Raw genomic sequence first — 24849 nt, 5'->3', positions numbered from 1 at the left:
AGAATTCTCTGCTGGCTGGAGAATTCTGGGAGTTGAAGTCCACAAGTCTTAAAGTTGCCAAGTTTGGGAACCACTGATTTAGTGCAATATTAAAAAATGCAAAAATGCAAAGATTTTTCTGTGGACCAACAAAATTTTCTCGCAGACCCATCGGTGGTCCACGGACCACCAGTTGGTCACCTCTGCTCCAGACTCTGGGCAACGTTAGCCTGCAATACTGCTTTCTAACCACTGTGCCAAGACAGCTTTTTGAATAAACTGTGTTTCCAGGTTAAGACTGGTTTTGTTTTCCATTCATTTAAAACAGCAGTAAAAATAAAAAGCTGTGTCACATGGTTGTAGAACTAATTTTCTTTGGTCATCTTCCTTGTTACCATTTCCTGTTTATCACCTCACTGCAGTGGTTCCCAAACTTGGCAACTTTAAGACTTGTGGACTTCAACTCCCAGAATTCTCCAGCCAGCAGAGCTGGCTGGAGAATTCTAGAAATTGAAGTCCACAAGTCTTAAAGTTGCCAAGTTTGGGAACCACTGCCTTACTGTTATCGCAACACTTTACCTTGTTAATTGAGTCACTGTCTATTTTGAATTTTTTCAATACAGTCAAACCGCTTTTCAATGGTGACTATTAATGAATTTGCACACCATCCCAAGTAGGGCAATTACTGAAGTGGTTATAACAAATAAAGAAAGCAAGGAATGTGTTCTCGAAGTGATTTTTAAGGCCTGCCTAGACAAAATTTCATGTTCCTTCCTTGGTTTGGTGAAGAACTATATATTTCTCGGAGAGATTACACTGTCATGTTTAATGAATACGGCTGTCAAATCTTGACAAGAGTTTTAGCAACAAAGGTCTCACAAAAGGAAGGGCGTACACATTCTCCTAAACTGTTGAGAAAATAGAGCCATGTGTTTTGTTTGCTAAGAATTGGGCCAGAAATGAAAAAAAAAAAAAAAAAAAAAAAAACCTTTGTGAGATACTGTACTAACATGGCAATCTGTGAAAAAGCAGATAGCAGAAATATCTACATCCTGAGACAAGCAAGCTCAGAGAGCATCAAGGACCCCACATATGAACCCTGAGCTACAAATATTCTCCTTCATTGATGCTTCTAAGGGGTCCAGTTTCACGGAAATATTTTAAGTAATTCTTCCATCTTAGTTCTTTTCCCATCAGTTTTGGTTCTAGTCACAATGCTTTTGTTCACATTTTGTAACAACTTTTCAAATGTTTGTCTAAAGGTAAAGGTTCCCCTCGCACATACTGTATGTGCTAATTGTTCCCGACTCTAGGGGGCAGTGCTCATCTCTGTTTCAAAGCCAAAGAGCCAGCGCTGTCTGAAGACGTCTCCATGGTCATGTGGCCAGTATGACTAAATGCCAAAGGCTCACGGAACCTTCTGTTACCTTCCCACCAAAGGTGATTCCTATTTTTCTACTTGCATTTTTTTTATGTGCTTCCAAAGTGCTAGGTTGGGAGAAGTTGGGACAAGTAATGAGAGCTCACTCTGTTACGCAGCACTAGGGATTTGAACCTCTGAACTGCCGACCTTTCTAATCTACTTATAGCAATAGCAATAGCAGTTAGACTTATATACCGCTTCATAGGGCTTTCAGCCCTCTCTAAGTGGTTTACAGAGTCAGCATATTGCCCCCAACAACAATCCGGGTCCTCATTTTACCCACCTCGGAAGGATGGAAGGCTGAGTCAACCCTGAGCCGGTGAGATTTGAACAGCCGAACTGCAGAACTGCAGTCAGCTGAAGTAGCCTGCAGTGCTGCATTTAACCACTGCGCCACCTTGGCTCAGTGGTTAAATGCAGCTACTTAGATTGTCCCTTAGCGCGTCCCTTATTCTTGTCTACTCAGCAGATAGAAACTTACCAAAAATTAATGTAAATGTCTTGGAAAACATCTTTTCAGAAGCAAAGAGAAAACAAAATCATACATGCAAGATTGAAATCTTCCTGAAAGTCCCTCATTAATGTGTTTGTTTGTTTGTTTGTTTGTTTGTGTGTGTGTGTGTGTGTGTAGAGGGGGGATCTCAGTCAACATCCTGCTTCTAATGTACAAACCGCACTCTTTACTAGCATTGATGATGTTCCTTAGTTTGGGTAATGAAACATCTGCAAGAAAACTAGAGAGCACCAAGGTCTCCTCATTTCAACTCTGAGCTACAAATATTTCCTTTATTGGTGCTTCTAAGGTGTCCAGTTTCAAAAAAACCCAAAACATTTTAAGCAATTCTTCCATCTCCTCCCATCAGTGTTAGTTCTAGTCACAATGCTTTTGTTCACGATTTTGTAACAACTTTTTGAACGCTTGTCTATTCGGCAGAGATCTGTGTGTGACGAAATTTTAATGTATGCCAATTAGTGGACGTTTAAAGTGACAATAAAGTTATTCTAAGTCTAAGATGGAAACTAACCAAGGAGAAAAAGTAATCTAGAACTAAGGAGAAGCTTCCTAACGGTGAAAACAATCAATCAGTGGAGTACCTTCCCTCTAGAAGTTGTGGGAGCGCCATCACTGGAGGCTTTCAAGAAGAGATTGGACAGCCATTTGTCTGAAATGGTAAAGGGTCTTTTGCTGGAGCAGGGGGTCGGACTACATGACCTCAAAGTCCCTTCCAACTCTGTTGTCCTATGTCCAACTGAGTTCAAGAGCCTTTATCCCACATAAGAGGTGATGGGATTGCAGCTTCAATATGTTTTTTTCCCCCCTGCAGATAGCAATATTCCATTCTATCCCCACACAATCTCCAATTATTCAAAGATCCCATAATTTATTATTACTGTGATTAAAGCAACCACAATTTTTTTTTTAAAAAAAACCAAATTTTACTTACTGTCTCGGGTTGCTTTGACAATATCCTCATCAGTAGCTGCAAGTTAAAAACACAAAACTTTTATAACGAGGAAATTAACTTTGCACCTTCAATGTAGAGCAATCGCAGACAACCCAAATTCACAGAAGGGAAATTCCCCCAAACAATCGTTTTGGGAAGAATCATCCAAGATTGTTTTCTATCGACAGACACTGATGTCTTTAACAGATGATGTAAATCTAGTAAATGAGGTAGTCAAAAATATTTTGAAGCCTCAGACAAATTTATATGGTTTTTTTTAATGATCCTGATTCCTTGCTTTGGGATGCCAATTGCCAAATCTCAAAGCAACTGCCTTTTCTTTCCTCATGATAGTATTGTCCCTAAAACTAAACTAAGACTAAAACATATGAAGAACAGTTGCAGGAACTGGGCCTGGCTAATCTAGTGAAGAGAAGGACCAGGGAAGACAGGATAGCAGTCTTCCAATATTTGAGGGGCTGCCACAGAGGGGAGTTAGGGGATCAAGCTGTTTTCCAAGACACCCAAAGGCCAGGCAAGGAATAATGGATGGAAACTGACCAAGGAGATATTCAACTTGGAAATAAGGAAAAATTTTCTGACAGGGAGAACAATCAATCCATGGAACAGAAGTTGCCTTCAGAAGTTGTGGCAGCTTCATCACTGGAGGCTTTCAAGAGGAGACTGGACTGCTATCCGCCAGAAATGGTGTAGGGTCTCCTGCTTGGGCATGGGGTTGGTCTAGAAGACCTCCAAGCCTGGATTGGATGACCAACAAGGTCCCTTCCAACTCTGTTAATCTGTAATCCCGCCCCCTCCAGACTGATTCTTAGAAATCTCTCTTTTAACATGAGTTTTCTGACCATTCCTCATCAACTCAAGTCCAATTATACTCTTGCAAATAAAAAAATATGGTTGCGTTTCAGTCCTCTGGATTGTTGAGACATTAGAAGTGGGAGTATTAGATTAGATACCACATTCTGGTAGAGAGAAGTTCCCTCAGGATGGGCTCCAGCACGATTCCAAAAACTCAGAAGACACAACTTCTGGTCCCCGTAACCGACCCAGAGTGGATCTTGCCACATTATCCTGGGACACTTATATTCACCTTCATTCAGATGAGATTTACTCTGCTGTTTTCTACTAATGTCACCTTTTAAAGGTTTCCTTTGCTTTGACACACCCCAAAGCTCAACCTTTCCCTGGTGACTAGTGCAAATACTTCACCAAGCTTGGTTATGTGGGAAGAGCAGAACAAAAAGAAAGAGAGACTTACGAAAAGCGGTGAGAGACTCAATTTGAAATTCCTTCAAACGCCCTCTTCCCGGTCCTGATAGTTTTAAATTATGGAAATTGGCCATGGCATTTTCAAGAATATCCGTCTTGTATTTAGGAACACTGAATGTGGACAAGAAGTAAGCAAGCACACTGCCCTCACTGTGTGAAGGGGAGAAAAAGACAGAAAGGTTAGCACCCAGCTTAAATAATTAGGGTGGCAAAAAAAAAGATTTCTGTAGTAGAACATTCTACTATGAGCCATGCAGGGGTGAAATGCTTTGAAGTCTGCTACCGGTTTGTTTTGCGTGCGCCTGCATGCTAATTAGAAATTGTGCAGCACAGCTGATTGTCAGAGCTACCGGTTCGGGCGAACCGGTAGCATTTTTTAGTATCGGTTCGGGCGAATGGGTCCGAACCGGTAGCATTTCACCCCTGGATCAATGGCTTCAAGGTCTAAAACAGTATTTTTTTCCCCAGACTTGGCAATGTTAAGATAACAAACATACCTAATATGCTTTCCCCACAATGGCAACTCTGTTAGGTGGATTGGGCTGATTAGTCCAAAGTCACCCAGTTGGCTTTCATGGCTAAGACAGGACTAGAAGTCACAGTCTCCTAGTGAACAGCCCAAAGTCACCCAGCTGGGGCTTTCATGCCTAAGACAAAACTAGAACTCACAGTCTCCTAGTGATTGGCCCAAATTCACTCAGCCATCTTTCAAGCTTAAGGCGGACTAGAACTCACAGTCTCCTAGTGATTGGCCCAAGTTCACTCAGCCATCTCTCGTGCTTAAGGAGAGACTAGAACTCACAGTCTCCTAGTGATTGGCCCAAGTTCACTAAGCCATCTTTCGTGCTTAAGGAGAGACTAGAACTCACAGTTTCTTGGTGATTGGCCCAAAGTCGCCCAGTCTCCTTTCATATTTAAACAGGGACTAGAACTCATAGTTTCCTGGTTTCTAGATTGATATCATTTATTTATTTCATTGATTTATAGGCCGCCCAATCCCGGAGGACTCATAACCATTAGACCAAACTGCTCTAAATTTTCAGGAGGTACGCACCTGAATGCTAGTATCTCTGAGTCATTGTGGAATGGACCAACATCCAAATTATTTTTATAGATGTCCAAGAGCTACAGATAAAAAAAATGGCTGCATTAAGAACAAGTATATGATATGTACATACAAGTATATACGCTGCTATTTAATTCAGCTTTAAAACCAGCCTGTTCCTGCTCATTTTTTCACACCCTAAACTATTATTTGTCAAGGTCTTACTTATTCGTCTGTTGGAGTTCTAGCTTCTTTGCTTTATTACAGGATGTCCCCTTTGTTAGCAGTCTTTGTCTTAGCTAGGATTTACTGAACAAACTATGGGATTGGACTACAGTCATTCAGAACACTAAAGTGGCTTATAAATTGGGATGACTGGATCCATGTCAACATGCTAAGCCCAAATCCAATAAACCACATTATATGATTTGTGTCATGTAGGAACCCTACCAGATAACTAGAATATCGTCTGTTGCAGGACCTGAAGATCAAGGAAGAACTAAGCCTTAAAGTGCCGAATCAAGGCAGAACTGAACAAACATTGAACACAGAGGTTGCTACAATGCTGGACAAGAGATCACTAGCAAAGCTTTTCTCTGCTCAAGACCCTAGAGAACTATTCCAATATGGGTAGTCCACCATTTGAAGTTACAATAGCATTGTACAAGCAGGACTTGTGAGAGATCCTCATAGTTGTGACCATTGCAGCATCTCCACACTCATGTGACCTCAATTCAAGTCAGTGGTGGGATTCAAATAATTTAACAACTGGTTCTCTGCCCTAATGACCAGCTGGGTAGGTGTGGCACAATGGTCATGTGACTATGTAGGTGTGGCCAACTCAACGTCACTCATGTCGATGGGCGCTTCACCTTAGCTGTTACAATGTAATAAGGGTTAAGCGGAGAGGCAGTTTCTGTAAGCAGGGCAATCAAGATTAGGCTAGAAACAACACTAGAATGTTTCCTTCCTGCCTTCCTTACAGGATTAGCCCTGTAAAGTGGAAAAAAAACAAAAGGAGATTTCTTCCAACAACCAGTTCTCCCAACTGCTTAGAAAGTTAACAACCGGTTCTCCCGGATAGGTGTGAACTGGCTGAATCCCACCACTAATTCAGGTCCTCATTAAACTGGCTTGCAACTATAACATTGCAGTGTCCCGCTGTCACATAATCACCATTTGTGACAATGTCCGTCTTCCACCAACTAAAGGCAATGGGGAAGCCAGCAGGAAGTCGCAAATGGAAATCACATTGACTGTAGGATGCTGCAAGCATGTGATATTCACTTAATGGCGGCAACTGGGACTTCTGGAACTACCTTCTAGGTTGGCAGTCACATGAAGTTGCATCTTACAACCATGTCGCTTAATGATGGAGTTCCAGGACCCAATTAAGTAAGGATTACCTATAACATTGGGTAAACATCAGCTGGACGATTGTTGAGTTCAGCCTTCCTTAAATATGGGGTTTATAACTCCCAGAATTCCTTGCAGCTAGGGAATTCTGGGAAGTATAACTGCAACACAGCTGGAATCAACAGGGGATGAGGAAGCTGCCGTAATCTAGCCCTTGATATTCAAGGCAGAGAATCCGTTGCTGCCGTTGCTCATACAGCTTTCAATTCTTACCATCGTCTTTGCCTTCTCTGCCAATGCAGCAAATTCAGGAGAGCTGGAATCCTCGTAGGCATCGATGAACTGTGTGCCTATCAGTTTCATGTGGCCGTTGTATGACTTCTTCACCACGGCAGCCCTGTCTAAAAACAGCCAAGAGAGGACAGAGATCAGAACCAGCAAAATATTGGACAGGTGTTCTGACCCAACTCCCCAAACATGACAAACCCTCTGAAGTTAACTCATTATAGGAGTGCCAGCAGCCCCGGCAAAAATATTTCTCTCACCACAGGCCAACAAGTCCGGCCAGCTGGGAGATGAATAGTTATCTGCTACATCTAGTCATCTCTGCCCACTGCCTTTTATCCCCAAAGCTAGAGTAGGGCTTCGCTAGCAGCAGTGGCTCTTCCTTCCCAAGGACCGGCCCATAGATTTCCACAGCTCTCCTCTCCTCTCCTCTGCCTTCTGTGCATTTGTGCATCGGGAACGGAACACAGCTGTTCCTCCTCTTCCTCCAGACCTGGGGGCTGTTGACTCTTAATCTGAAGGCTGACAGAAGGCCCAGGCTCCCCACCCTCTCCCTGCCAGCTCCATTCCCTCTTCCCCCATGGAGCTCCCAGTTTGCCCTGATTCCCACGCCTTCTTCTCCTCCTCTGATTCAGCTCTGGAGAGGCCAGCAGCTGACAGGCCACAACACTCGGGCACTTTCTGCTAGCAACCCAGAATGTCTGGAATAAACAGATACCCATTAAATTATTTGGAAAGTGTCATCTTTTGATCCTTTCACCTTGTTGCTTCTTGGCTATTACAGCTGAAACCCATCTGGAAGACAACTGTAACTGGGTTTACTGGGTAAACTAAATAAATTCACCAGGACTAGAAACTCAGCACTTCTACTTTATTGGTGATGAAACCCACGTGGATGTAAAGCTGGTAGAATCAGTCACGGGTTATTAAGTAATGTATTAGTTGTTTTCTACCTTAACGTATTATATTCGTAACCTATTTTTAGTTTTGGAGTGCAAGCTGAACCTTACACAACTTACATTTGAAGTGCCAAACCAGCATCCCAACCGTCAGAGAAACGACCACGGAGATGGATGCCACGATGACCAGCACCACCCAACATTTTGGACCACGCTTCTCAAGCTTCTTGGTATTCATGGTGGGGAGGAACTCCACCCCTTCCTCAAGGCCGTTCATGTCCTAAGTACGACAGACAGAGAGGTGATCAGGTTGCATCTTAGTACATCCAAAGTCCCAATCCCTAAGTACCCCATGGATGTTTTCTCATCCAAGTGTATTCAACTGGGTCAACATCAGAATTGTTCTGACCTGAAGAGCATGAAGCCAACTCCTTGTCCCGACAAAAAACCCTTTTATTAATTTGCTGTGCATTCTGCTCATTCACATCCAGCAAAGTCTTTCGAGGGAGGATTTACAGTCACAGACCTTATCTGGCTTGGGGAGCTGCCAGGCCGGTATCTGCAAAACTTGACAAGGAGTCTTGGAGAGTCATGAACCAATTAAGCGAACTAATTGTCTCCTGCAAACTCCACTCCCCTTTCGCTCCTCTTTTTTTCCTCTGGGAGGGGCCATTCATCATCCACCTGTGGCCCCCCAGAGTCAGGAATAACTAGCACATATGTGCGAGGGGAACCTTTACCTTTATGATTCAATAGGTGCTTTATTTATTCTCTCTTACTTTCCTCCTTACTTGCAATCTCTTAGTTCTAATTAGTTTTTGCTCTGTTGGATTTTGCTTGCTCCATTTTTTTTTTTTTTTTTTTTTTTTTGCTTTAAGCTCCAAGGATTAACCGACTTGAGTTTAAATTGCTTTGCGTCACACTGCAAACCAGCTCACCATCGCCTTTGCGGCTGCAAAAAGCAAAGCAGGCAGAGAGATGGATAGACACAACATCCTTTCTTTCTCTCACCCCACAGAATGACATGTGATCCTTTTGCACATTTATTTGAGTGTTCAAGGGCAAACCCCCACCCCCAAACTGTTGGTGGCGCAATACTGGAAGAAGGAAGATTTGCCTATTATTCAAGAATGGACATTAAAAGTCACAAACTTAGCAGAGATGGCTAAAATATCAGCATATCTCAAGGACCACTCAAATGAGAGATATAAACTGGAGTGGAGAAGATGGATTGACTATATTCAAAATAAATACGGGACTAAGAAATTCCCGATAGTTTATGACTGAAGAAGCGAGGAATGATATAATCTGTTTAGAGTTAGCCTAACAAAAGAGGAGTTAAAGCTTAAATGAAAGATGATACTAACTTCTTTTTAAAGTTTATTTTAGAACATCTTTGTTAAAGATTTATACCCTGTATTTGTTCTGGGAAGTTGGGGGGAGGGAAAGGTTGGGGGGGGGAGGGTTGGGGGGGGGTTCGGGAGGGGCGGGTGGGGGAGGGGAGGTAAATATTTGTAAAAGCTTTTTTTTCAAAAATTTTCAATAAAAAAATTAAAAAACAAAAATAAAGGAAAAAAGGGCACACTCCTAATGCCTGGTCAAGAGACTCACACCTGCTGCTTCTCAGCCCATCCACCTGCCCTACCACCAAGAGTTTTCACTTCTTGCCATATCTGAATTATAATATCTACCAAGCCATTCTCTCAGCAAATGTACATATGCAAAGGTTATCTCAATATTTGATTCCAACACAAGCTACAGAGGCTATAGAGAAACAGAATCGCTATTGTGAAACGGCTTCTTCTTATTGACATATACAAATGCAGGACCAAATAAAGTACTGGAAGACTTGAAGCTGCTGGAATAGCAACTGAATACCCATGGAGGAAAATATTACGCATTTCAGGTCTAAATCCAAGTTCTCCATCAAAAAAGCACAGATCTATAGCACAGGCTGTCAAACTCAAGGGCCAGATCCAGCCCAAGGGATCCTTAGATCTGGCCCATGGTGTCGCCCTGGAAACAGCAGAGGGCCCGCCCGTGATGCCTCTGCTAACAAAAACGGAGCTCGGGAGGGTTGCGGGTGGCCCTCACAAACTCCATTTTCAATGGCAGAGAGTTGCAAGAGACCGTGGCAGCTGAAAACGGAGCTCGGGAGCCCATTTTCACTGGTAAGAGTGTTTGGCCACCACAGGCGCCCTCTAACACAACTGACGTCAAGCTGGCAACACACACCCTGTCCCCCTGAGGTCAAACACAACCCTGATGTGTCCCTCAATGAAATCGAGTTTGACACCCCTGCTGTAGCCCTGTATTTGAAAATGAAAACCACAGACTCAGAACAACAGCTAGCCATGTTACATTCAGGTCAGGCTGTAGAATTCAAACTACAGACTCTAGTTTCTTCAACCAATTACTCACAGTGTTGGGGAGAAAAAAGCCTGCAATCCAATCTGCTTATCCACGAATCAAAAATGGAGAAATTCCTTAATCCCTTAACCCTTTTTGTCAAATCTTTTATGACCCTGGGCCGATCTTGGTGAGCCTGACCCACCTCATGGGACTGTTGTTATTGTGGGGAAAATAGGAGGGAAAGGAGGCGAGGTGGAAATATTCGCCACGTTGAGCTGTTTGTAAAAATAATAAAGGCGGGATGCAAAATAAATACATTAAAAAAATGTGTCGGGCTACAATTACCCTCCCCCTGTGGGTTGGGGCACTGCTCTTCTGGCGCACAGAAACTCTGAATGCACAGCTGGAGAACCTGCACACTCATTTCCAGAAACTGCAGGGACATTTGAGTATTGCTTGCACACTCACCGAGGAGTTTCAGGAACACTCTCTTCTCACTCGCCCAACCCAACACCTCTCTAGCAACTGAGAGTCAATCTGGCCAAAACAGGTTGTCTCACCTGGGCCACACCTGTGCTGCACTCTTGGCAGCAAAGAGCTCCAAGGTGATTGAATCCCCTCTATAAATCTTTCAACAACAAGGAAAAAAGAGGCGTTTTCTTCCTTTTCTCGGGCGCCAAACCCAGCTTGAGCTAACAACCTGCTTCTTCCTGTAACCTTTCAAGAATGGAAATTCAAAGGAAGTAGAAATGGCAGTCAGGGAAAGGTCGGATGGATCCCAGAAAGTACCTTCCTCTTTTCCATCTTAGGCAGGTGGATGCTACAGTAGTGGCCAAAATTGTGGAAACCTTTTGGGAAAAGTGTATTTTTGAGGTTTGATGGCTAATGACACCACTTTTGTTTTGGAGTAGTACCATAACATTATATATCAATGATAATTTAATCAAGAATATAATGCAACAAAGCTTGTTTAATTATTGTAGTCTATGAAAAGTTATTGCCAAATATAGCCAACAATAAGACGCAGTTAATAGAAGCAATCATTCAATCTTGGTTTCACATTATAACAGCTGTAGAACTCAAAAGACTTGGTTCACTCCATGGGAAGATGTTGTAAGGCCATAATTCATGCTAAAGGTTACCCAACTAAGTAGCAGTTAGACTTATATACCGCTTCATAGGGCTTTCAGCCCTCTCTAAGCGGTTTACAGAGTCAGCATATCGCCCCCATAGTCTGGGTCCTCATTTCACCCACCTCGGAAGGATGGAAGGCTGAGTCAACCCTGAGCCGGTGAGATTTGAACAGCCGAACTGCAGATAACAGCCAGCTGAAGTGGCTGCAGTACAGCACTCTAACCACTGCGCCACCTCGGCTCTATTATACTAGAGCCACCTCGGCTCTAGTATTAACTGACATGGTGATAATTTTTGTATATCTCGTTTTTTCTACCTGTTTCACTTCTTCATAACTGCTATTCTAATAGCAAATCCTTCATAAAAGTTGTTGCATTACATTCTTGATTAAATTATCTTTCCATTGATATATAATTTCATGTACTACTCCAAACAAAAAGTGGTGTTAACAGCCATCAAACCTCAAAAATACTATACACTTTCCCCAAACGTTTGGCTACTACTGTACCTTACAATGAACAGAAACACACCTGGATGGGAGATAATTCTGTCTCACCAGCAACACTCTGTTGCTCTTCTTTCTCTTTGACCTGATTAATTAATTAAGGTAGATGGATGTGACTCCTTGTTAAACCTACCTGTCAGATAAATCATCTAGTAACTGGGGAAGGGTTCAAATTGCCTACTATACAGCTAGATCGTTCCATTTATGTGTAATGAATTTGCTCACAGTTCCTTGAAATTTTCCTCCAAATACACATTTTTTTGCAGTTTTTTGAGCCCATTAAATTCCTCTTGCAGTTAAAAAAAACAACCTTCAAATTTCGTTCTTTGCTAGCCCATCTCAAACGTTCTACCACATATGTTTATAATGGCTCTCCAGACTCTTGGCTTTTTTTCTACAAACAATAGGAACTATGTTTATTTTTGTTTATTTGTTTACTTGAATCCCGCCCTTTATTACTTTTATAAATAACTCAAGGCAGTGAACATGTCCATCACATAACTTCCTACTGCCACAACAAACAACCCTGTGAGGTGGGTTGGGATGAGAGATAACGACTGGCCCAAAGTCAACCAGCCACTTTTTCATGGTCAAGGCAGGACTAGAACTCTCAGCTCCTGGCAATTAGTCCAAAGTCACCCAGCTGGTTTTCACTGCTAACACGGGACTTACAAGTATGTACATATATTCAGGCATGTATGCATCCATTTCTGGGGTTTTCATTCTAGATTTCTCCTCTTCCACACTGGTATTTGGTCACCAGAGCCATAGAGCAGTGGCGCAGTGATTGGAATGCAGTACGGTAGGCTACTTCTATTGACTGCCGGCTGCCAGCAATTTGGTAGTTCGAATCTCACCAGGCTCAAGGTTGACTCAGCCCTCGTCCTTCTGAGGTGGGTAAAATGAGGACCCAGATTGTTGGGGGCAATATTCTGACTTTGTAAACCACTTAGAGAGGTATGTAAAGCACTGTGAAGCGGTATATAAGTCTAAGTGCTATTTTCCTTCCTTCTTTCTTTCCTTCCTCCCTCCCTCCCTTCACAGTGGTTAGAGTGCAGTACTGCAGGCTACTTCTGCTGACTGCCGGCTGACTGCAATTTGGCAGTTCGAATCTCACCAGCTTAAGGTTGACTCAGGCTTCCATCCTTCTGAGGTCGATAAAATGAGGACCCAGATTTTTGGGGCAATAGGCTGACTCGGTAAACCACTTAGAGAGGGCTGTGAAGCGGTATGTAAGTCTTAAGTGCTCTTGCTATTACTATTTTCTTCAAGGTAATAGAAAGCAACTGGCCTTTGTTGACACAAGCCTGGGAACCTTTGGACTCTGCCTTCCCACTTCATTTCCCGCAATGCTTCCTTTTCCCTTGCCTATTCTGAACTTGAAGTGTTGTAAGAGTCAGAACCTGGCTACTGTTCGTTTTTAGACATTTTAAAAGGATGCGGGAGCTCTCAAATAGCCAACCTTAAATGTAAGACTGATCTTTAGAAAGTTAGTGTTGAGAAAAAAAAAAACTGTAGCCAGATGCATCTCTAGAGTTTCAACTCTGACTGTTTAAACAGAACATATAGCCAAAGTTGTTGGATTTCTTTTTTCCTTCAAGCATCATGATGTTCATCTCTTATTACTTAGAATTAGATTCCGCTTTTCTTCCATAGACTCCTTCAATGGAGTGAATAACAATCAAAGCAACCACCTTTTAAAGTTGATGAAGCTGAGAGAGAATGGCTGGCCCAAAATTTCCCAGGGCATCTCCATATAATTTAATAGCAATAGCAGTTAGACTTATATACCGCTTCATAGGGCTTTCAGCCCTCTCTAAGCAGTTTACAGAGTCAGCATATTGCCCCCACAGTCTGGGTCCTCATTTTACCCACCTCGGAAGGATGGAAGGCTGAGTCAACCTTGAGCCGGTGAGATTTGAACCACCGAACTACAGCTAACAGTCAGCTGAAGTGGCCTGCAGTACTGCACTCTAACCACTGCGCCACCTCGGCTCATAACCATTACTGTGCAATAATTCAAGCTCAAGGAATAATTCTACTTCCTTGCCCCAATCCAATATCAAAGATACACAACTGCCTTGTTATCCTGAAGTTAGAAAAATCCTTTTAGCTCCATCACTGGCAACTACTAAAATCATTAAAAAGTGAACCAATTTGAGCTAGTGATGAAGGCACCAAGTTAGAAACCGGGTGACTGTGAATTCTAGTTCAACCTTAGGCATGAAAGCTGGCTGGGTGACTTTGGGGTTATCACCAGGAGATGGTGAGTTCTAGATCCACCTTAGGCATGAAAGCCACTTGGGAGAACTTTGGGTAAAATTACTCTCTCTCTCAGCCCTACACACCTCACAGGGTTATTGCGGGGAAAACAGGAGGAGGAAGGAGGTATGTTCCCCAACTAGAGTATTTATAAAAATTTAAAGAGCAGGATATAGGTCTGTGACAGCGAAGCTATGGCACGCATGTCACAAATGGCATGCAGAGCCCTATTTGCTGGCATGGTAGCCCTCACCTCTGGGGTGAATGCCACACCAGCCAGCTAATTTTCAACCTTCCAGAGGGCTGTGGGGCCATTTTCACCCTCCCCAGGTTTCAGGAAAGCCTCCGGAGCATAGAGACGGTGAAAAACAGGCCTAACAGGCCAACCGGAAGTTCATTCCCAAACTTACGGCTGGCCCATTGGGTCATTTTTCACCCTCCCCAGGCTCCAGAGGCTTTCCTGAAGCCTGAGGAGGGCAAAAACGGCCTCCCCGTGTCCCCTAGAGGCCCTCCGGAAGGCGGAAATGGATCATTTCTGAACTTCCGATTGGCCTGTTGGACCCGTTTTCACCCTCCCCAGGCTCCGGAGGCTTTCTGCATTGGGGGGGGGGGTTGTCACACACGTATGTGCATTTGGGTGGGGCATGCATGCGTGAGCAATAGCGTATGCACAGACAACTTTGACACGCCTTTAGAAAAGGTTATCCATCCCTGGTATAGGCAGTCCTTGGCATCCAGCTGAGCCCTTAGTGACTTCATGAAGATCCATATACTTTTTTTGATGATAACACTGAAATAGTTTTCTATTCCCTTCCATTAAAAAAAATAATTTTTATATTTCTGATTGTTTTTCACAAATAAGATGTTTCATTGGCTTTTACATTCACTAACAAAAAAAAATCTAAAAAGATGTTAGTCTCTAGAAGCTTGAAGGGACATAAATTTCCTACTTTGATCGTGGGCCTGAAATGAACCAGCTGTTTTCATCGCATGGATGCACGAAACCAGAACCAGAAGGCTGGCACTAATCTAAGACTGCACAGTTTAGTTTAGTTAGTTTAGTTTAGTTTAGTTTAGTTTGTTTAGTTTAGTTTAGTTTAGTTTAGTTTAGTTTAGTTTAGTTTAGTTAAGAGCCGAGGTGGCGCAGTGGTTAAATGCAGCACTGCAGGCTACTTCAGCTGACTGCAGTTCTGCAGTTCGGCTGTTCAAATCTCACCGGCTCAGGGTTAACTCAGCCTTCCATCCTTCCGAGGTGGGTGAAATGAGGACCCAGACTGTGGGGGCGATATGCTGACTCTGTAAACCGCTTAGAGAGGGCTGAAAACCCTATGAAGCGGTATATAAGTCTAACTGCTATTGCTATTGCTATAGTTTAGTTTAGTTTATTGTCAATGCACCTTGTACAATGCAATTAAATGCCATCTTCAGTGTACATTATAACTACAAAAATAAAAACAAACACACCTCCTTCATATTCTATGTAATTGAATTGAAAACCCATATTGCATTCATATGCACTGTAATTCAATATACTTACTGCACTGGGATAGAAGCTTTTTTTCAGCCTATTTGTCCTTGTTTTTATTATCCTGTCCGTCACCAGATTGGTAAAAGTTAAAAAAAAAAGAGGGGGTGCCCAGATGAGATAGGATCTTTAAGATGTACTAAATATGAGAAACCACATTTTATCCTGTTTAAACTCCTACAATTATAAAATATTGGAATTAATAAAATCATCATCAATATCCCTGAAATTTATATGAACTGTGTAGGCCAGGGTCTCCAACCTGGGCAACTTTAAGACTTGTGGACTTCAACTCCCAGAATTCCTCAGCCAGCAAAGCAGTTGAAGTCCACAAGTCTTAAAGTTGCCCAGGTTGGAGACCCCTGATATAGTCCACCTATCTTACCTCAAGATAACTGTGATGAATGAAATCTAATGGGAAAAAAACCTCAGCCTACATGTTTTTGACCTCCCAAAAAGACTAATAAGATCGGTTTCAGTGACAGGAGGACACTTTTGCAAAGCTGTTCAGGAAACCGGCGGCTTTGTAATCATTCACCAAAGCTGACTTCCTTCTTCAAGATAAAATCTTGCCACATCGCTGTTGTGTAACTTGCAGTCTGGTTTCATTTGATCACTTTGGGGACTATCTTCATTGGATGACTCACCGCTTGCTTGAAACGCAGTGAAAACATGTGGAAGTTAGACCATATATGGATTACTTGATCAGCAAAGCAAAACTAACTCGGGAGGTTCCACCAGGAGAGAGATTTCTCCTTTTATATTTCCTCTTTACTCATCCCCATGTGGAGGTTAAGGATAGCTGGGAACATTCAGAGCCAATTCAGACACCCACACATTTAAAAATACATCGCTACAACTATCCACTAATATCTAACCAGAAAGACAAGAGTATTTAGATTGTAGACAACACAGTTTGAACTCTGCTGTAACAGTATGTTGGAAGAAATATCCATCTGGTTCAGTTCCAAGTGGGGAGTTTCCAACTGGAAACTGGTTGGAAAGATGGTTTAATGGAGCAGAACCATCGAGCACATGGTTTTGGTGCAGCTGATCACATGGAGTTGAGAGAGAGGGGTTTTTATGCCCACTCTTGGGCTTTGAACTTGAGCTTCCTGTTCCTGGGCAAGAACATTTATCCTATTGGCAGTAGTCAGACCCCCATGGAGCCATGTAAGTTCAACGTTTGTCTGAGTCACGTTTAAAAATACATCGCTACAACCATCCACCTATACCTAACCAGAAACACAAGAGCTAAATTGTTAAGGTAAAGGTAAAGGTTCCCCTCGGACATATGTGCTAGTCATTCTTGACTCTAGGGGGCAGTGCTCATCTCCTTTTCAAAGTTGAAGAGCCAGCGCTGTCCGAAGATGTCTCTGTGGTGATGTGGCTGGCATGACTAAATGCCGAAGGCACACGGAACGCTGTTACCTTCCCACCAAAGGTGGTCCCTATTTTTCTACTTGCATTTTTTACTTGCTTTTGGACTGCTAGTTTGGCAGAAGCTGGGACAAGTAACAGGAGCTCACTCCGTCACGCGGTGCTAGGGATTCGAACCGCTGAACTGCCAACCTTTCTGATCGACAAACTCAGGGCCTTAGCCACTGAGCCACTGCGTCCCTGAATTTAAATTGTAGGCAGAATGTATTTATTTTAAATTCTAGACAGAGTTTAGAATGTGGTTTGAACTCTAGTGTAACAGTAGATAAATCACGGTTTCTAATTAGGATATGAGAAATCAGATCAATGTCCAGAACTATGTTTTTCAATCTCAACAACTTTAAGCTGTTTGAACTTCGGCTCCCAGAATTTCCCAGCCCCAATGGCTGCTGGCTGGGGAATTGTGGGAGCTGAGGTCCAAGCAGCTTAAACTTGCTGAGGTTCACAAATACCGGGCTAGAAAATATTGGAGAAAAAAAATAATGTTGCAACACACCTTTACGAACTATGTATGGAATGAGCAATTATCTCTTAACTCAAGGATTCTGGCCACGATAATACCAACCTGTCATTTTAACAACACAAAGCTGAAATACATGTTATCACTTGCTTCCCCACCAGGTCTTCTACGGACACTTATATCCTTAGATTTATGCAGTTGTCCATCAATGAAAAAGCATAACTAAAGAAACAAAAACATGCACATCAGGGGTGGGTTGCTGCCGGTTTGCTTCGCACACCGCTTTGTTTGTGCATGCACAGTTCCCGGCCAAGGTCCTCACTGAGTGACTTTGGATTCACTCAGTGGCCAGGGCAGTGTGCCGCCCCAGGGGGCTTGTGGCAGTCCCGTTCCTGTAGGAGGAGGCTGTGCACGATGCATGGAGGCAAGATTCGACGGATCCAAATGAATTCTCTTTTAATCCTAGTAAATTGCTGGAGATCCAGAATGTGCAACCTCCACTGAGTGGATTGAGTCAGTAAACTGGGGAATACCTGGTGACCAGGGGACGTTGCCCAAAGAGCTTATCTGACTCAATCCAATCATGAGAGGACAAGGTCAACCCATTCTGGATACTCCTCCCCTCTCACTATGGAGAATTGTTCTGCGCATGTGCAAAGACAATTAAAAACTAATAAAAACCTTGCCAGGAATGGCAGCAGAGACTGGGGAAGCAGTTCAGGGGCGTGGCCAGCCTGGGTCGCTGCCAGTTCAGGCGACTGAGGCCAAAATATCACTATTGGTTCATCCGAACCAGTGCGAACCTGTAACAACCCATCTCTGATGCATATGCATCAATATAATTTCAGAATTCTCACTAGAAACTACCTTTTCGCCGACAGTCATGGAGAGGTAGAACATATTTATGGATTTAACTGAGAATAGATTCTAGAGGAAGAACACAACACCGATTACAGCTTGGGCACAAATTCTGAGATTATTTATTTTTAAGTGATGCACTTTCCCTCTTTGACTTGAAAGTGTCAACAAAACACAGTTTGCAACATCAAGCATCACTCAGCTCTCCAACAAAGATAAAACCACCATGGTCGGAAAGGTCAACCTTAGGCCACACATCTACCTCGCACTGTGCATGTTGAAATGGAGAGTAAGTTAAATAAATGAGAAGTCACCTCTGCAAACCAAGGATACACAATTAAATACTGTTACAACCAATCTATAAACCGGTGTAGGCAAATAATAATGGCAAACACGTGCAGTGAAAAATGTCCCTTTGACGAGTGTAAGGGATGTCTTAGTCGGAGAAACCTTAACAGATTCATCCACAAACTGCCGATTTGCTTCCCTCATCTTTAAAGCCCTTCATGGCTTGGGACCAAGTTAACTGAGGTACGATCTCTTGCCAGTCACATCTACCCAAAGGTTTCAAAGGTTTATTTCACTTGTATGCCGCCCTATTCCTGAAGAGACTCAGGGCGGCTAACAAACCAAGGAGAGGGGGGGAATAGTACAAAACAAAAAACAAAGGACAAGCAACAAAATACAAAAACAATTTAAAAACAATCAACAGCCACACAATTCGAGCGGGGATGGGAACTCATCAGCCCCAGGCCTGCCGGAACAGCCAGTTTTAACGGCTTTGCGGAAAGCCTGAAGGGTGGTGAGGGTCCGGATCTCCACGGGGAGCTCGTTCCAGAGGGCCAGAGCAGCCACAGAGAAGGCCCTCCTCTGAGTGGTCGCCAATCGACATTGGCCGGCAGATGGAATTTGGAGGAGGCCTAGTCTGTGGGATCTAATAGGTCTTTGGGAGGTAATTGGCAGCAGGTGGTCTCTCAAGTACCCAGGTCCAATACCATGAAGGGCTTTATAAGTTGCGACTAGCACCTTGAAGCGTATCCGGAGGCTGATAGGTAGCCAGTGCAGCTCACGGATAGGTGTAATGTGGGTGTACCGGGGCGCACCCACGATCACTTGCACGGCTGCATTCTGGACAAGCTGAAGCCTCCGAATGCTCTTCAGGGGCTGCCAACCCATTAGAGCGGGAAGACAGGGAATGTTGCGGGTCCCATCCCTTAGGGAGATACACCTGGTGGGACCCAGAAGAAGGGCCTTCTCTATGGTGGCTCCCTCTCTCTGGAACATTATTTCCTTGAAGATTAGATGCCCCCCCCCACTTGACCACTCTTCCAGAAGGCACTGGTTCTGCCAGGGAACTGGGGAACGCAGAGCAAGATGGAGCCCATTAAATGGCTCATGTGATGCGTTGTCGCCAGGGTGTGTGGTGATTATATTATTTTATTAATTTATTATATGATTATACTCTTTTATTAGTTTTTGTTTTGTATGTGAAGGTTTTTTTGCGGGATGCAGTGGCTCAGTGGCTAGAACACTGAGCTTGTTGATCAGAAAGGTCAGAAGTTTGGCAGTTTGAATCCCTAGTGCTGCATAACAGAGTGAGCTCCCGTTACTTGTCCCAGCTTCTGCCAACCTAGAAGTTCGAAAGCATGTAAAAATGCAAGTAGAAAAATAACGAAGGTAACAGCGTTCCGTGCGCCTTCGGTGTTTAGTCATGCCGGCCACATGACCACGGAGATGTCTTCGGACAGCACTGGCTCTTTGGCTTTGAAACGGAGATGAGCACCACCCCCTAGAGTCGGGAGAGGAACCTTTACTTTTTTATAGCAATAGCAATAGCAGTTAGACTTATATACCTCTTCATAGGGCTTTCAGCCCTCTCTAAGCGGTTTACAGAGTCAGCATATTGCCCCCACAATCTGGGTCCTCATTTTACTCACCTCGGAAGGATGGAAGGCTGAGTCAACCCTGAGCCGGTGAGATTTGAATCGCTGATTTGAAACAAACCTACCGCAGCCTCTGCTAGCTGCAGAAAACAATAATATGCCACAAAACGCAATCTTGGGCCTTCTTGTTCAAAGATGCAGTTGCTTTACAGTTAGAGAAGGGAGGAAGGAGGAAGACACATAAGCAGGCAGGAGATTTCAGGTTGAATGACAGGTGGGAAGGTAGTCAGCATCAGATCTCCTAGTCTGACTCTTACTCCAACAATAGCCACAGAAGAAAATGAGCCAGAAGTTCAACCAGGGCAAAAGGGAAACCAACCTTAGGAGAAAACCAGTTTCAGGTCTAATCCATTCATCATGAAGAAGTGACGTTTGATGTACGTCATCAACCACTTGGGGCATCCAAGCATGAGTATTGCGATGAGCTCATCCCAATGGCATCTATTCATTGCAGAAACGTGAAACGCCTCCCTCAGTAGAAATTCCCAGAGTAACTGATAGAAAAGGAGGAGGCAACCACAATTAAAATTAGGGTCCAACCATGCAGGAAGAAGGAAAAGATAAGCTGTTACAAGCCTGTAGCAGGAAGACTTCTGAAGACCAACCAACTGATCACATTGTACATTTCCAAAGTTAACAGTGTCAAAAAAAAGTAGGGAAACACCCAAACATATGGTCACTAGCCACAGTCATCCCCATCTTCAAAAAGGGTGACCCCAGCCTAGTTGAAAATTACAGAACAATTTCTTTATGTTGCGACACCTGCAAAGTCATGGAATCCATCATAAACCAATCCATTACCCTCCACTTAGAGACAAGCCACCTCCTCTCTAACAAACCATTTGGTTTCAGGAAAAATTTGTCCTGTAATCTGCAACTTCTACACTGCCAAAACATATGGACTACACAACTCGACCAGGATAAAGCAATAGATGCAATTTACATAGACTTCTGCAAAGCCTTTGATTCAGTGGTACATGACAAACTACTTCTAAAACTAAAATCTGATGGCATTTCCGGATCCCTGCACAAGTGGACAGCTGTGTTCCTGTCAAACAGGCAACAAGTAGTCAAACCCTGCACCTGTTAACAGAGGTGTTCCCCAAGGTAGTGCATTAGGACCCACAATCTTTATACTGTGCATAAATGACCTTTGTGATCATTTCATAAGCAACTGTATTCTCTTCGCTGATGACGTAGAAATGTTCAACACCACCGACAATGCAAAGAGACCTTGAATACGTGTCAGAATGGTCAAACAACTGGCAACTCCAAATCTCAACAACAAATGCTCCGTCTTACACATTGGCAAAATCACAACACCCACAGAAAAAGACAGCAGCACCCAAAGGTCTAACTCACAATTCAAATCTCAAAGGTCACATCACAGACTTTTATCATTTCCTTGCAGCCTTTCCCTTGCTGCAAATCTTGAAAAGTAATTACCTGCCATAAAAAAAAATGATTGTTGGAAGATGATGCTGGTTAATCTTTACCAGGGCTGGCCAAGAAACAGGCAAAATATGAGAAAGAGTGATTCAAACCAGGAAGTCTTATTTCTGTCATGAATTCCCTTGTTAAGTTTCGGTTGTAACTGTAGCTAAGTCAATGATAGCTTATCTAGTAACGGTGGAGGTTTCGTTGACAATAAGCCTTGGACAGGTGGAAGAGTGCCTCAAATCCTCATTTTGATTTCGCCTCATTTTAAATAACACTGGTTATTTTATTAAAAGGTAATGTAAAGGTTCTCCTCACACATATGTGCTAGTCGTTCCCAACTCTAGGGGGCAGTGCTCATCTCCATTTCATAGCCGAAGAGCCAGTGCTGTCCGAAGATATCTCTGTGTCATGTGGCCGGCATGACTAAACGCCGAAGGTATATGGAACGCTGTTACGCTGTTACCTTCCCACCAAAGGTGGTTCCTATTTTTCTACTTGCATTTTTCACGTGCTTTCGAACTGCTATGTTGGCAGAAGGTGGGACAAGTAACAGGAGCTCACTCGGTTACGTGGTGCTAGAGGTTCGAACCACCGAACTGCTGACTTTTCTGATCGACAAGCCCAGCGTCTTAGCCACTGGGCCACTGCATCCCTTATTTTATTACTGTTTTCCAAACTAATTTGGTAAAACAGATATTAATCCTGCTGATGACTTTCTATTCTTTTATAATCCTATGCAATCCTAGTCTGCATTAACAGAGGGACAGAATCAAGATCATGTACCGCTCTCTAAAGCTGTAGTAAGGCCACACTTAGAATACTGCATCCAGTTTTGGTCATTATATTATAAAGAGATGTAGAGATTTTGGAAAGAATTCAGAAAAGCAACAAAGATGATTAGGGAGCTGGAGGCTAAAACAGATGTAGGAACTGGGTATGTCCAGTCTAGTGAAAAGGACTAGAGGTGACATGATAGCAGTCTTCCGATATCTCAGGGGTTGCTTCAGAGGGGAAGGGCTCAAGCTATTTTCCAAAGCATTAGAAGGCAAGATAAGAAGCAATGGATGGAAACTAATCAAGAGGAAAAACGACCTAGATCTAAGGAGACATTTCCTAACAGTGAGAACAATTAACGAAGTGGAATGGCTTGCTTTCAGAAGGTGCTCCATCACTGGAGGCTTTCAAGAAGAGACTAAACAAACTGGAATGGTACTATAGGGTCTCCTGCTTGAGCAGGGGGGTGGACTAGAAGACCTCCAAGGTTCCCTCCATCTCTGTCAGTCTGCTGCTCCTTACACACTGACATAGATGACTACCTTATTGACTTGGGCAATTGTCAATAGATATAAAACATCTAAAGCAACATGGCATTTAGAACAGAACCAGTTGATCCAGTACGTAGCCACAGTCCTAAATTTATCCCTGACAGTCCTTCAATAAAGAATCAAAACCTGATTTCTTTGCTTCCTGACGAGTGTATCTATGTCACATTCACTTTGTTCCATGTGCTCTTCAAAAATCTTATGTGTCATTTATTTACAGTCAATCCTGGTCCAGCAGAAGGAACCAGCAAGTTCTAATTTCCAGATCTGTATTGGAACCAATACACAAAGCCCGCACATCCTCTTGCCTGACCTTACAGCAATTTACTTAACAGAGAAATTCCACAGATTTTAGTGGTATTTTATTATCAAGCAAATAAGGAAATTTAATTACAAGTTCTTAAAAAAAAGAAAAAGTCTAGGAATACTGCAGTACCCAAGGGTCATTTTACAAGTCAGAACCCTCTTTATTTCAAAGCTCATCGCTTCATTTAAAATGATTCTATTTATTACAGACAGCAACCGACAGAATTTACTTGCAAAGAACACTTTTCACCCATAAATGGTACCAAAATTCAAACCCACAACGTTGCAAGAAAGGTTTAAGCTAAGAGTGATAGCATTTGCATTATCCAGTGTCAGAGTAAGAGTTTCATATCCTTTACCAATACTAACAGGTTCTCCCCCAATTTTTCTCTGCAGTCACAATACCCAAATAGCAGACTTATATATCACTTCACAGTGCTTTAGAGCCCTCTCTAAGCGGTTGACAGAGTCAGCCTCTTGCCCCCAACAATCTGGGTCCTCATTTTGGCCTCGGAAGGATAGACGGTGGAATCAAGCTTAAGCCGGTCAGGATCGAACTGCTGGCAGTGGGCAGTGAGTTAGTCTGCAATACTGCACTCTAACACCACTGCATCACCATGGTCCTTCCTTCTTTCCCTTCCTCTTAGCAATAGCCCTTAGACATATATACCGCTTCACAGTGCTTTTTACAGCCCTCTCTAAGCGGTTTACAGAATCAGCCCATTGCCCCCCACAATCACTGGTCTTCATTTTACCTGCCTTGGAAGGATGGAAGGCTGAGTCAACCTTGAGCCAGTGAGAATCGAACTGCTGGCAGTGGGCAATGAATTAGTCTGCAATAGTGCATTCTAACCACGATCCTTCCTTCCTTCTTTCCCTTCCACTTTCTCCCTTCTTTCTTTACCTCTTAACAATAGCACTTATATACCACTTCACAGTGCTTTTACAGCCCTCCCTAAGCAGTTTACAGAGGCAGCCTCTCTTGCCCACAACAATCTATGTCCTCATTTTACCCACCTCGGAAGGATGGAAGGCTGAGTCAAAGTTAGATATACAATCTTAAAAAAAAAAAAAATCACAGTTGGTGAGAACTGGAAAACAGGTCAGTTATATCATCTGTTGTTTACATTCTGGGTGTGCATTTGATAGGGAGCAATTCGATTTGAGCTACATTCTCTCTCGCTGTCCGTATGAGGCAGATTAAAAAAAAATTAGATCAGGTTTCCCCTACCTGCAGCTCTCCAGATGTGATATGCTAGGCTGCTCCTAGCTGGAGGTAAGATTTAAAAAATGACTTGGATGAAGGTAGCTCAACAACACCATGATGGATAAGAATTTTGGGGCTGCCCCTGAAAAGTGTTCGGAGACTACAGTTGGTCCAGAATGCAGCCGCGCGAGCGATATCGGGTGTACCTTGATACACCCATGTTACACCCATCCTCCGCGAGCTGCACTGGCTTCCTATTGGTCTACGAACGCGCTTCAAGGTGCTAGTCATTACTTTTAAAACCCTACATGGCTTAGGACCTGGATATCTGAGAGACCGCCTCCTGCCACCTACCTCCCAACGACCAATAAGATCT

At 43.2% G+C, this 24849-nt stretch overlaps 1 protein-coding gene across 1 annotated transcript in view; it reads right to left on the bottom strand.

Moving 5' to 3' along the window:
* ST14 (suppression of tumorigenicity 14) overlaps positions 1–24849 on the bottom strand; it is a 56958-nt gene that overhangs the window by 19992 nt on the left and 12117 nt on the right. Inside the window, 5 exon segments of the mRNA XM_032229320.1 lie at positions 2848–2883; positions 4124–4284; positions 5189–5259; positions 6809–6936; positions 7840–7999. Of these exon segments, the coding sequence (XP_032085211.1) occupies positions 2848–2883; positions 4124–4284; positions 5189–5259; positions 6809–6936; positions 7840–7999 (556 nt within the window).

This window comes from Thamnophis elegans, chromosome 13, assembly GCF_009769535.1.
Source record: "Thamnophis elegans isolate rThaEle1 chromosome 13, rThaEle1.pri, whole genome shotgun sequence".
Taxonomy (NCBI): domain Eukaryota; kingdom Metazoa; phylum Chordata; class Lepidosauria; order Squamata; family Colubridae; genus Thamnophis; species Thamnophis elegans.
The sequence above is the reverse complement of the archived record's forward strand: the minus strand, read 5'-3'. Positions and strand labels throughout refer to the sequence as shown.